General features: G+C 48.7%; 1 protein-coding gene across 3 annotated transcripts in view; it reads right to left on the bottom strand.

Moving 5' to 3' along the window:
• Positions 1 to 598: 598 nt before the first annotated feature.
• Positions 599 to 12046, bottom strand: part of MTRR (5-methyltetrahydrofolate-homocysteine methyltransferase reductase) — a 29740-nt gene continuing 18292 nt past the window's right edge. For 2 of the 3 annotated variants that reach the window (XM_039223318.1, XM_039223320.1), the window contains exons 10-16: positions 10289 to 10331; positions 9555 to 9741; positions 6711 to 6829; positions 5302 to 5449; positions 5081 to 5214; positions 2300 to 2445; positions 599 to 2213 (exon numbers count right to left, since the gene is read on the bottom strand). In XM_039223318.1, the coding sequence (XP_039079249.1) occupies positions 2301 to 2445; positions 5081 to 5214; positions 5302 to 5449; positions 6711 to 6829; positions 9555 to 9741; positions 10289 to 10331 (776 nt within the window). In that variant the 3' untranslated portion in view covers positions 599 to 2213; position 2300. Of the gene's footprint in view, positions 2214 to 2299; positions 2446 to 5080; positions 5264 to 5301; positions 5450 to 6710; positions 6830 to 9554; positions 9742 to 10288; positions 10332 to 12046 lie in introns of all 3 variants that reach the window. The other variant, XM_039223321.1, reaches the window with a different exon arrangement.

Below are 12046 nucleotides of genomic sequence, written 5' to 3'. Positions count from 1 at the left end.
TCAAAACCATCTTGAAATGTTTCTTGTAAGATACCGTGGACCATCCAAAGAGACGGACCCAGGACTCCATTAAGCTTTGGGGGCCGTTGGGCGCCGGATCGCGGACACATCTTCCATAAACATGGTGCAGGATCTGACCTGACACCTCACTTCACCACTCGCTGGCAGGCCATGGGGACGCTGATCGATCTGCTCTAGCACCTGACCCCTGGCGACGCCTAACAGAAGTAACCTGGGTGCCATACGTACGTAGACCTAAGACGGCCTGGGGCCGGCTCCAGTGTCACTGGGACAGCATATTTGTCACTTTCTCTTCACAGGTCAGTTGTGGGGTCACGTCACAGACAACACTGGTAGGTGAACACAAGTTCTTGTTGCATCTTGTTACAGTTACCATTAAAGAACGTTGTGCTTTGTCCTTTTTAATGTTCTCATCTTAAGTCCGTTTGGGCTGATTCAGACAGCACGAGTCTGTAACTGGGTCTGTTAGGTTCTTCTTATGTTTGCTTCCATTAAAAAAAATATATAAGACTAGAGAATAATGTAATAAACAGCCACACAGCTTTACCAGATCTTAACATCATTTATTTTTCAAAAAGACCAGGAACGTTTGACAGGTAAATTTGTTTTATAAATGCCAATCTCTTGAATAAAAAGCCAATAGACACCAGAGCCTAGACAAATTAATCATACCCTTGTACGTTTTTTCTGCACTGACAAAGTGTCCGGGAGATGCCGCAGTCCCCTCAGGCGCCGCAACCACACAGCACACAGTGGGCGGCTCTCACAGCCCCGGAGGCTGGACGCCCAGGACGGGGTGCTGGTGGGGCCGGCCTGGTGACAGCCCTCTTCTGGCTGCAGACTGAGGACTTTGTGCCCTCCCTGGGCGGGAGCCAGGGAGCTCCGGGGGCCTCCTGCCCCAGGGCCCTGATCCCATTCCTGAGGGCCCACCCCCATCCTGCCCCAGTGCCTCCTACAGGCCCCCACCTCCTCCTATCACCACAACGGAGGCTGGCACTGGAACATTTGAATGGGTGGGGGGAGGGGACATAAATATTCAGACCGCAGTAGGAATTTTTAGAAGACAAGGATACCAATTTAAGTAGGTATTTTAAGCCTAGGACACAATTTGAGTGAGAACATGGGATTAAAATAACATAGAAAAACAAAAATACACCAAAAGGAGCAGAGAAGAGGAGCTGGGGGAGGGGGAGGGGGGGGCTGTAGTTTCACTAAAATATGTACTTGCTCACATCTGTAAACTAGGCAAATTTCCCTAAATTCTGGAACTGTGAGATTAAGAACTGTGATAAGTCACATAAAATAGAATTCTAAAATATGTCACATTTTAAAAATCATTTAAAAAAATCTCTAAGCATTACCATAATGCTTTTATTTTTTTAATAAGAAATAAAGTTTGGGTAATAAATAATCATTTGACAAGGTTATACGGACCTTCCTTAACTTCCCGTGAAGTTACATCCCGATAAATCCATCGCTAATTGGAAAACAGCAGAGCCGAGAAGCACTTGATCCGCCTAAGCTACGGACGGCCCCCGCTCAGCCTGGCCTACCCCACACGTGCTCCGAGAGGGACATGAGCCTGAAGCTGCACGTTAGAGCTGACTACCTCAACGTACCGAGCGCCGCACGGGAAGAGGCAAAACATCTGCCTGGGCACAGAGGGCTGCCGGCCCCAGCCTCCGCCACCGTCCTGCGGTCCGGAGAGCGTTACCCCACGTCACCAACCGGGGAAAGAGCAAAAGTCAAGCTTCCAAGTACAGCGTCCACTGAACGTGCACCGCTCTCACGCCACCGCGAGGTCAAGCTGTCGGAAGTCAGGGGCTGTCTGTACAGACAAGTATTCGTACGCTGTACACAGTTAATTTATGAGCGTTCTTTATGGCAGAGCTCACGTAAGAAAGAATTATTTTTACCTTACTTAAAAAACCTGGCGGCGGCAGCTCACCAGCTCTAACCATCTCGCCGGTCGGCTCTAGTGCCCATGCCCGGTGCTGCGAAGCCTCCTTGTGCACAGACAGATGCCCTGTGAACGGACGGAGGGATCAGCGGCCGCCCTGGGAGGTGCCAGTGCAGAGGCCAAAGCGCGGCGTGCTGAGTGGGAGGCACTTAATGGAAAACCACACCAGAAGTTTGCTGTGATGGGAAGCGGTCCACTCCCACCCTACCTCCTCCAAGAAAAAACTTTTAATTTTAAAAACTGCAAGTCTCAGTGTCAGTACAACTGCCTTTTAATACTTCCAGCCCCAAAAGCATCATCCTTTTCTTTTCTTTTGATTTTAGGACCAAATATCCTGAATATACCGCTTTTCTTCTTTTAAAGTAGCCAATGTTTTCATTGCCTCTAGTTTTTCAACTCCAGCCTCTTTGCTTATTATTTCCACAAGGGTATCATTGACATCTTTGGCCATGTTCTTAGCATCTCTAAAAAAAAAGAACAGTAGCGTCAATATTTACAAAACAAGAATTTTCACCAAAGCCTCCATGATTCACAAATCTAATTCCACAGACTCCACTGCTGCCCACCCTGGTCCTCCCCGTCTCTCTGGGAAGGGTCCCAACAGGTGCCCCCGCCGGTCAACCGTCAGGCCTTCACCAGTGACCCGTGCCATCCGCAAAGCTGACCATTCCCACTGGAAACCCTCCAAGGTGCTCCTGCTCCAGGGACAGCCACGTCTTCAGGGCGTCAGGACCCCAGAAATCTGGCTCCTGCCCATGGCCCTCATCGGCCCCCTTCATTCTCTGGGCGCAGGGCGGAACCTCCATCCCCAAGGGCAACCAGGTTTTATACCTACAAGCCTTCATGTAGACAGACACACACACACATACACACACACACACACACAAATATTAACAGACACAGTCACTGTGGGCTTGGCTCTAAGTGCTTTGCCAGGTTTCAGCCCTGTTCACCTACAGGACGGGGTGAGGTAACTCTCCCCCCTCCCCCATCGTCCCCTCCAAGTGCCTGGTGTTCTGTGAGCACCTGCTCGCGCAGCTTTCCCACCAGGGAGTGAGCTGTTTGGGGGAAGGGAGTGTATCACACTTATCACTCAACATCTGAGCCGTGTCAGACAGGACTCTGGGGCGCCTGGGGGCCTCAGATAAGCCCCTGACTCTTGATTCGGGCTCAGGTCATGATCCTGCAGTTTGTGGGATCGAGCCTCATGCTGGGTTCTGTGCTGGTGGCATGGGGGCTACTTGGGATTCTCTCTCTCCCTGCCTCCCTCTCTCTCTGCCCTCTCCCGCTCGCCATGCACACGCACACACGCACTCTCTTACGCTCTCTCAAAAACAAATAAATTAAAAAAAAACAAAGTGTCAGGCAGGAGTCTAAACATGTCGGGAACAGAACGTGCCCGGCCCCTTACAGCAGCATCTCTTGAAAAAGTTGTCACCAAGGGCTGTGTCAGCTTTCTCCTGCTCTCCCCTTGGCCACTACACTGCAGCCGCCACTCCCACGGCCCTGCCCCGTGGCACCAGTGGCTGCCAGCGGCCAATCCTACGGGTCCCCACTGTCTCCTTGACTATCAGCAGCACAAGGCTCCCCCGCTTGGGACAGTGTCCCCTGGGCTTAGGGGCAAGACCACTCCTGCTGAGGGGCTGGTCTGCGTTAGGGCTCCACGGGGTCCAGTTCGGAGCCCCCGCCACGGACCACCACCACGAACACCATCAACTCCACTGCGCAGATGGAAAAGGGAGGCCGCAGTAACGGGTGCAGAGCTATTCTCGGGCTACCACTGCGAGACTCTGACACGTAAGCTACCCTCCAAGTTCTCACTGACCCGTCATTCATGTATTTGTGCAACTGACTTTGCCTTTGTAGTTCGAGCTGCGCCTGGAGCTCCGGCCTCCTCACCACTGACAGCCCTGCCCTCTACAGAGTGATGGTCAGACACTTCTCTAAGAGCTCAATGAAAACGTGAACCCACGTAACGTCCAGAACCTCTACCTTTACCAACCGAAAGCCTAGAGTCAAAACTCTATTCCTAGGGCATAAAATCAGCTTAGTGGTCAACATCTATTTTTTTAAGAAAAAATAAAATAGAATAGATGATATCACAACAGGTCATGAGAATAGAAAAAGCTGTGTTTTATAAAACTTGTTTCAATTGTATTTATATCTATCCTAGATCGTTGTATTGTAGTTCTCCTTCAGTATCACAGTTTAAAAATAAAAAAAAAGAACCTGACTTGATGATTTATAACATGTTTTAAATACCAGGGATGTGGGGGCACCTGGGTGGCTCAGGCAGTTGAGCATCCAACTTGCACAGGTCATGATTTCAGGTCTTGTGGGCTCGAGCCCCACATCAGGCTCTGTGCTAACAGCTCAGCCTGGAACCTGCTTTGGATTCTGTGTCTCCCTTTCTCTCTGCCCTTCCCCCACTCTCTCTCTCTCTCTCTCTCTCTCAAAACTAAACATTTAATAAATAAATAAATGCCAGGTATGTGTTAGAATTAAAAACAGCCATTTCTTACTTCAAAAGTCCTTTGTAAATAACACAGGTTTTTAAAAATTCCATTGACAAGCCAGTAAGTTTCTAAAATTTTTATTTTTAATGGCAATTTAGGGATTTTCATAACAGATCTTGCTTCAGAAAGTAGATAAAACTTAACATAAAGATCTGGCTTAAGTTGACTCTGAAATTATAAATTATGCCTTAAGAAAAAGAACCCTTAGATTCACATTCTCAGGAAATCACGAGAGTTTTCCTCAGCTGGGTCAGCTGTACACACCACCTTACTCTTGGACACAACAGAATCAGTCCTGAGACCGCAAGTTAACACCAGATGTAACTTCTAGAGGCTAAAACGTGTATTCAACACGGCACACAGCATTCTGAAAAGGGCCATTTCCACATCTATTTCCCTGATAATGACAACGTCGGCTATTAAACGTACGTTGAAATCATTTTAGAACTTGTATTCGTATTCCTGTCCTTGGGAATCAAAGCTGTCATCCTCACCCGTCTAGATTAATGGTCCCTGGTTCATGGCATAAGTATCATCAACTGCCTTCGCGGTCTGGCCCCCGGCGGGACGGCCGCTTACTTACCCGCACACGTAGATGTACCCGTTCTCCTGCAGAAGCGCCTTGGCCACCTGCTCGCCGTGCAGCCTCATGTTGTCCTGCACGTACTTCACCGGGGCTGCCTCCTCACCGACGGCAGCGTCTCTCGAGAAGGACACCTTCAAGTGAGTTAGGACCCCGCGCTTACAGAAGTGTCTGAGCTCTTCCCTGAAATACGGTATTTGGTGGGTTACTGGGAAGTTTACCCTTAAAGCTGAGAAAGCCTGAAAGCAGAGCTGCAGCAGCAGAGCCGTGCAGTACCGGAAGAGGTAGTCCCGTTCCTGATGGCGGCAGCCAAAAAACAGCCACATTGCTCCGAAGCGTCCCTCTGGATGCTGTTCTTGCAGTTTCTCTCTATGTGAAAAAGAAAGTGGAGATGTTGGACATGAAGTGTATGCAAAACTGGGGCGCCAGTGGCTCAGTCGGTTAAGGATCTGACTTCGGCTCAGGCCAGGATCTCACAGTTGGGGAGTTCAAGCCCCGCGTCAGGCTCTGTGCTGACAGCTTGGAGCCTGGAGCCTGCTTTGGATTCTGTGTCTCCCTCTCTCTCTGCTCCTCCCCTATTCCCATTTCATTTCTCTTTCTCTCAAAAATAAACATAAAAAAAAAAAAGAATATGTAAAACCAATCTGTGAGATCAGGAAACACCCCCAAGAAACGGAGGCAGGGTTTGCAGTCACCGAGAGAACACGGTGCTACGTTCAGAGGGCTGCCCGGTCTCCAGCAGCCACCACGACACGCATGTACCTGCAATACAGAGCATGCACCTATAAGCTCTTCGTGGTATCTGTGAGGACAATCCAAAATATCACAGGGTGAAACCTACACTCGTTTCTACACTCAATATTAATAGCAACTCTGTGACTAAATATAACCCTCAATTAACGGAATGGAAATGTGGCCCCGGCTTTAAGCAGTAGAACGATCTGCTGTGAACTGCTTAGGAAACAACACGTGGATGAGACGTGCCGGCATCGTCCGCCACTCCTCTGCTTCCTTAAGGAAAAAACAAGAACAAAATAAAAGTAACAGAAAGACTTGTCCAAAGGATATTACAGCACTGTCTGCAGACCAGCACACAAACAACTGTTTGTTATTCACAAACAGGGAGAGAAGCACAATTGATTTTATATCAAATAGTTCTATACTGATACAAAGACACCTATTAAGATCAATCTGCTGAAAATGACTGACATCTGGGTTTAACTCTGAACCTGTGGTGTAACAGTATCTCCATAAGTAGCGGTTTTATCGAGTTAAGGAGCCGATGGAACTGACCGCATGTCATCACAGCAGAAAGCGGTGCCAGGAATCGGTCCCCAACTACACACGTTATAAGCTATGTGCAGCCGGGAGGAAAAAAGAAAGATGAAGTGCTACAGTAAGAGGGCAAGTTCTAACACAAAACGCAACCTCTGGGGGAGATCACATTTATTTTTCCCACGGTGACAAATTCCATGCTACCACACATTTGATTATAATTTTGTAAAATAAAAATTTTACAGCCCAAGTCCAATATCCAAAAAACCACAGCAGAAACAAGCAAGTGCTCCGTTAGATTTCCACCCGGGACCACGAGGGATGCGTTCTCTCACTAGCCAAAGAAAGCACACACCTGTGTTGCAGGAAACCGATGAAGGGCGCTATTCCAGTCCCCGGCCCCACCATCACGACAGGGGCCACGGGGTCGCTCGGCAAGTGGAAAAAATTGGTCTTTCGAGGAGAGATGGATATCTGCAATATTAAACCAACGCTCATAAGTCTGAAAGAAAACCTAGACGGAAGTACATAAGCAAGATGATCTTCGCTAGAAAAATTATCACTGAAAACAGGGACACTTATGTCCTTACAGAGGAAACCAGTCTTTCTTGCAAATTTTTACTTTCTGTCGAAATCAGAGGTGCTTTAAAAATGACAGGCCTATTTCTAAGGTAGAACAATGAATAGATACAGTCACAGTCTTGTCCGGGGCCCGTGGGTTAGGTCTGCTTTCTAGTAGCTAGCCCATTACACATATCATGGAGAAATGCACGAAAACCTGAAGACAGGATTCTCTGTATTTGCACATAAAGGAGCATGAACATCAACAATCGAGATGGAGTGAAAGTTTCCAGTGCAAATCGGGCAAGTGAAGGAAAAAGGAGGGGGTTGCTGCAAAGATGCTAAAGAATTTGCCGTGTTGGTTAATCCAGGGTCGATGTAATGTGTCTGCAAAAGTGGAAGAATAAATAAGCCGTATACGCACATACAATCTTTTTGCTAATTTCAAAAGAATGTTCTTCTAAACTGGGTGCCAGGGATACTTAAAGGAATCAATTTCTAAATATATTTCAGTTCCAGTCTCACTCTGCTCTTTGCAGAAGTTAACTGGGTGACGGGAAACTGACCTACACATCCCCATGTGTAGTTATACACATTTTCACCTTCACCGCAAGGAAAACCGTACGCGGTTCAACAACAGGATGACTTGGCAGAGCTGTGAACGAATGCGTGCTCTCATTCTGGAACAAGACTGTAATTAACGCTGCGTTGGCCTCACTTGACTCGTTCACGTGCGAGTCTCCCTGCTGGTACTCACAGGACAAGCATGACAGAGAGAGAAATGAACAAAATCCGTTCTCGGAAGAAAAGACAATAATCAAACCTTTAACTGTAAAATGACTGGTAACCATAAGACCCGCGAAGCAAAGTGAAAACAGGCTACACCGGGTAGGACGGGGGTGTGCCAGTGACAGCGTGGGGCCCGCACGCCAGGGACGGCGAGGCGACCAGGGTCGGTGAGGCAACCAGGGTCAGGCTGCTCTTGCTGCAGCAAACCGCACATGGCTACACTGCCACCCAACACTTCCTCCAAAGGCTATGGGCAGCTCCAGGTGTCTGTACCCCAGACCTCCTCCACCGGCGTCCAGGCTCAAGGAGTGTCCTTGACCCGCATCGTCCCTCCTTGTACCAGAGTCACGCTGGCAGGGAGCTCCTGCTCAGACGGGACATGTGTCCTGTCTGCTCGCATCTCATGGTGGATGCTGGTCACACACCAACGGCAGGGGCGGTCCACGCCTGCCAAGGACAGTGGTACCTGTCAACGGTTGTCCCATCCACCTGCCAGGGGCGGCTGTGGGGTGGGTCACATGGCCCTCAACACTCTACACTTCCTAATAAAATACGTGTGGTGCTAAGCACCTTACAGTCAAATCGCAGCCTTTTTCCTGTATTTCTGATGCCTCAACACTGAGGAGTCGCTAACAAAGATCTGTTAAAACGGAGAGAGGAGGAGAAAGAAAAGGCGGAAGGGAGGAGAGAATGTGTAAAAAGGCACCTGAGCTGAGTGTCTGTGGTAAGTCTGGGGCATGTATATTTAACTTTCTGGAGATCGTCTCTTTTCAGAAGATCATACAATGACATGGTATTTTTACGTCACTATTGTATATGCTGAGTCTTACCACCCTCAGGGCACAAACTTTTCCACTCCAGTAACTTACGACAACCACATCGGTCCTAAGATAACGCTACAAACGACATGTACGTTTTTTCAATGTCACAGAGAAAGACGACTCCGTGATAAAGCCTGAAATGTTTTCTTTAATTTCAACCACCCTTGTGGGCGAGCAGGGACTTTAAACTGCTCCTTACACTGCGGCCTTGAGGGAGATTCTGCCAATGTTGTATCCAAACACGAAGGATAGGCACGAAGTCCAAATGTAAAAGTGTCCACAGTTCACAAAATCAAGCACCATTTCTCTCCCATGTGTTTAAAAAGCAATTTCACCTCATTATGCCTTCACACCAACAGCACTAATTCGGATTCTACACGACGTCTGTGACAGAAAGGGAACAGGTCAAATCTAGTACACGGGGGCGCCTGGGTGGCTCAGTCAGTTGGGCGTCTGACTCTGGCTCAGGCCATGATCTCACGGTTCGCGGGTTCGAGCCCCTTGTCGCTCTCTGTGCTGGTAGCTCAGAGCCTGGAACCTGCCTGGGATTCTGTTTCTCCCTCTCTGTCTCTCCCCTCCTTGTGTGCACATGCACGCTCTGTCTCTCTCAAAAATAAACTAAAAAAACCCCTAGTACCCCAAAACTAAAGGCTAAAATTAATCATCAGATGTCAACTGACAGCAAGGTAAGGACCTCTCTGGGACACAGGATGTGTAGTAAGACCAGCCTCCAACACGCCCTGGCCTCTTCCTCCGCCAATTAGCAGCAAAGGCCTTCTTTTCTATGAATAGGACGAGGAAGGAGAGAAAAGACTGTATTATACAAAATTCAGATTTTAAGTATTTGAAAAAAAACATGGAGCGAAAGTAACATTTCCTGACTTTTCACAGAGATTCTGTAATTTAAGTATGGCAAAAAGTTTCCCTCGAGTAAAGTGCACAGCAATGGACACATTTTTGCCGGGGAGACCACACTATTTTCTCTAATCAGGCAAACACCACGATTTTAATGATGCCCAAACCAGCACCTCAGGAGCCGGGGCCGGCCCGTCTTCTGCAGGGGCCACCTGCGCATCTGGACGAAGGATGGACGCCACCTCCGCGGCCAGCCAGCCCGTGCACACGCCCTTCCGCAGGACCTCCATCGTGGTGGCAGATAAAAACTCCACAACGTTGAAGACGAACTGAAGCTTCCCTGGGTGAGCCAGGCTCGAGCTGCAGAGACACACAGGTCAGTGGTGGCCTCTGTGGCAGGGCTGATCGCACAGGCTAGACTCAGCCCCGCTTACTGAACGCAGGGATGCTTCCTATGGGCTCTGAGCTACCTTCTGACTCCTCAGGGAAAGAGATCTGTGGCTACGCAAAAGCTCCCCTTCTCTTCTCCCCCATTTTGTGAGATTCAAGAGTTCACAGTTACCTCTATGCTTCGAGGCGCCACCAGATGCCTACCAGCTTTCACCTCTGCCCGGGTGGCCTCTGCTACCCAGTGAAGGGGGCCTGGCCCAGCACTGCCGGCAGCAGGGGAGGCTGGGGGCTCGCGGCCTCCCCTGGGGCGATGTGCTTCTGGACAGGGACTAGCTGCGGCTGTGCTCCTGCGGGACCAGGGTCCCAGATGGGTCTCCTTCATTCCCTGTCATGCCTACTACTGCCTTCCACAAATCGGGTTAAACTTCCACTGGGTGAATTCGGAACTAATAAGGATTGAGAAGTCGGAGATTCACATTTTGGGAGAAAGATGCTACGTGTTAGTAAGTATCCGTACCTTGCACATGAATATGGTCGGGGCTGGAGCTTAGGAAGATGTTCTAGAAAATAAATGAAAAGAAGCAATTCATTCACTGCTACTGAAAAAAAATTATATGTAAGCGTCTGTAAAAACTCACGTCTGAGTTTGATGCCTATTTTTTATTTAGAATACCCAAAATAACATGTTTTCATTTAAATCACATTTTAGAGCACGTGTAAATTCACTGTGACTGAGCAAATTGTTACTGAGTATTTTTTCCAATTCCTCACATTAAAAGCCAGACATATTGCATTTCTTTAACTGGAAATCAGTGTGTCTTTCTCAAGGCTGGTTTCATAACCCAAAAGATAAGAATAGTATCTGTGATTGGGCTTCAGAATCAGGAAACTCATTAAATTTGCTACGTGTGTGCAGTTTTCTGCAGAAGTGTCCAGAGTTTTCACATTTGAAATAAGATCATGACCCTCAATAGATTAAAAATTTTAAGGATTACGGGAAGTACTTAGACTTGAAATACTTTTCTTTCTTTTATTTATATAGTAAGAAAAAGTGGCAATGCAGTGATAAAACCTTCAAGTTATCCAGAACCTGGTAGTTTCCAAATACAACTGGTGCTCTTTTAAAAGCAGGTCAAAGAGCCAGGGGTGCCTGGGAGCTCAGTCGGTTAAGCATCCAACTCTTGATTTCGGCTCAAGTCATGGCTCACGGTTTGAGCCTGAGCCCCGCATTGGGTTCGGCTCTGGGTGTGGAGTCTGCTTGGGATTCTCCCTCCCTCCCAACCTCCCTCTCTTTCTGCCCTTACCCTGTTCGATGCTCATGCATGTGCATTCACTCTCCCTCAAAATAAATGAACTTAAAAAAAGAAGGGAAAGAAAGCAGGATCTGACTTATTGAAAAGCGCATCCCTAACCCCTAACTGTACGGGACAGCGGGGATCCTTGTGGCCTAACAGTGTGAAGCAGGATACACCTTTTCCTGGAGCCAAAGATAAATGCAATTCTAAAGGTTTTACTCCCTATGGCTACGGGAAAACAGCGAGGAGGGGACAGAGCTCCGAGCACAGGCAAGTGCTTCATGTCTAAGGCTCTTGCACACTTCTCTCTCACCCCGTCCCCGTCCCCACGGAGCCTGCAGACAGTCCCTCCCTGACCCCCTGACACACAGTTCCTCAAGGAGGGTCTTTTCTCTTCTGCTGGAACAAAGACCCCAAGAGACAGTCTGGACAAAAAGCAGGGTAAGTCTGCATTTGAACATCTTGCTGCAGGTTCCCCCAGGCCTCAAGCCTGGAGGCTCCCTGTGTGAGGCGGCGTGTGCTGGTACTACATGGGGGCCCCTGTGGCCCAGGGAGCGCCCCAAACTGGAAGTGCCCTGGTGGCAACATGTCTGTGTCCTACACAGAGAGCACCCCCTCCTTAACCTGTCAAGGAAACACAATGTCCATTGGCTTCGAAAAAACCTCGTTTCCCTTGGGAAACTGATTTTTCAGTAAAATTTAACCAAAAAAACTTTCTGAAAAACAGATGAATCAATAGAAAAGACACTGAATGCAGACTCAAAGAAGGAGCATGAAGACTGGCTGCAGTGAGGGCACAGGGGATCCTGAGGATGGTGGAAGCAGGAAGGAAATAAACATCATGGCAGTGGAGCCGGGTTCTTCCAAATTCCAGGCCACCCCCCTGCCCCTCCCAGAGGCTCCTCCCGGAGGAGACTCCTTTCCACCCCTGGGGGTCTGGGAGCACTCACCCAGCAGAGGCGGGGGAAGGGCGGGGGGGG

This window comes from Hyaena hyaena, unplaced genomic scaffold, assembly GCF_003009895.1.
Source record: "Hyaena hyaena isolate Hyena2069 unplaced genomic scaffold, ASM300989v1 scaffold_1324, whole genome shotgun sequence".
In the NCBI taxonomy this organism is placed as follows: Eukaryota; Metazoa; Chordata; class Mammalia; order Carnivora; family Hyaenidae; genus Hyaena; species Hyaena hyaena.
Note: the sequence above shows the minus strand (reverse complement) of the source record. Positions and strands in the feature narration are given on the sequence as shown.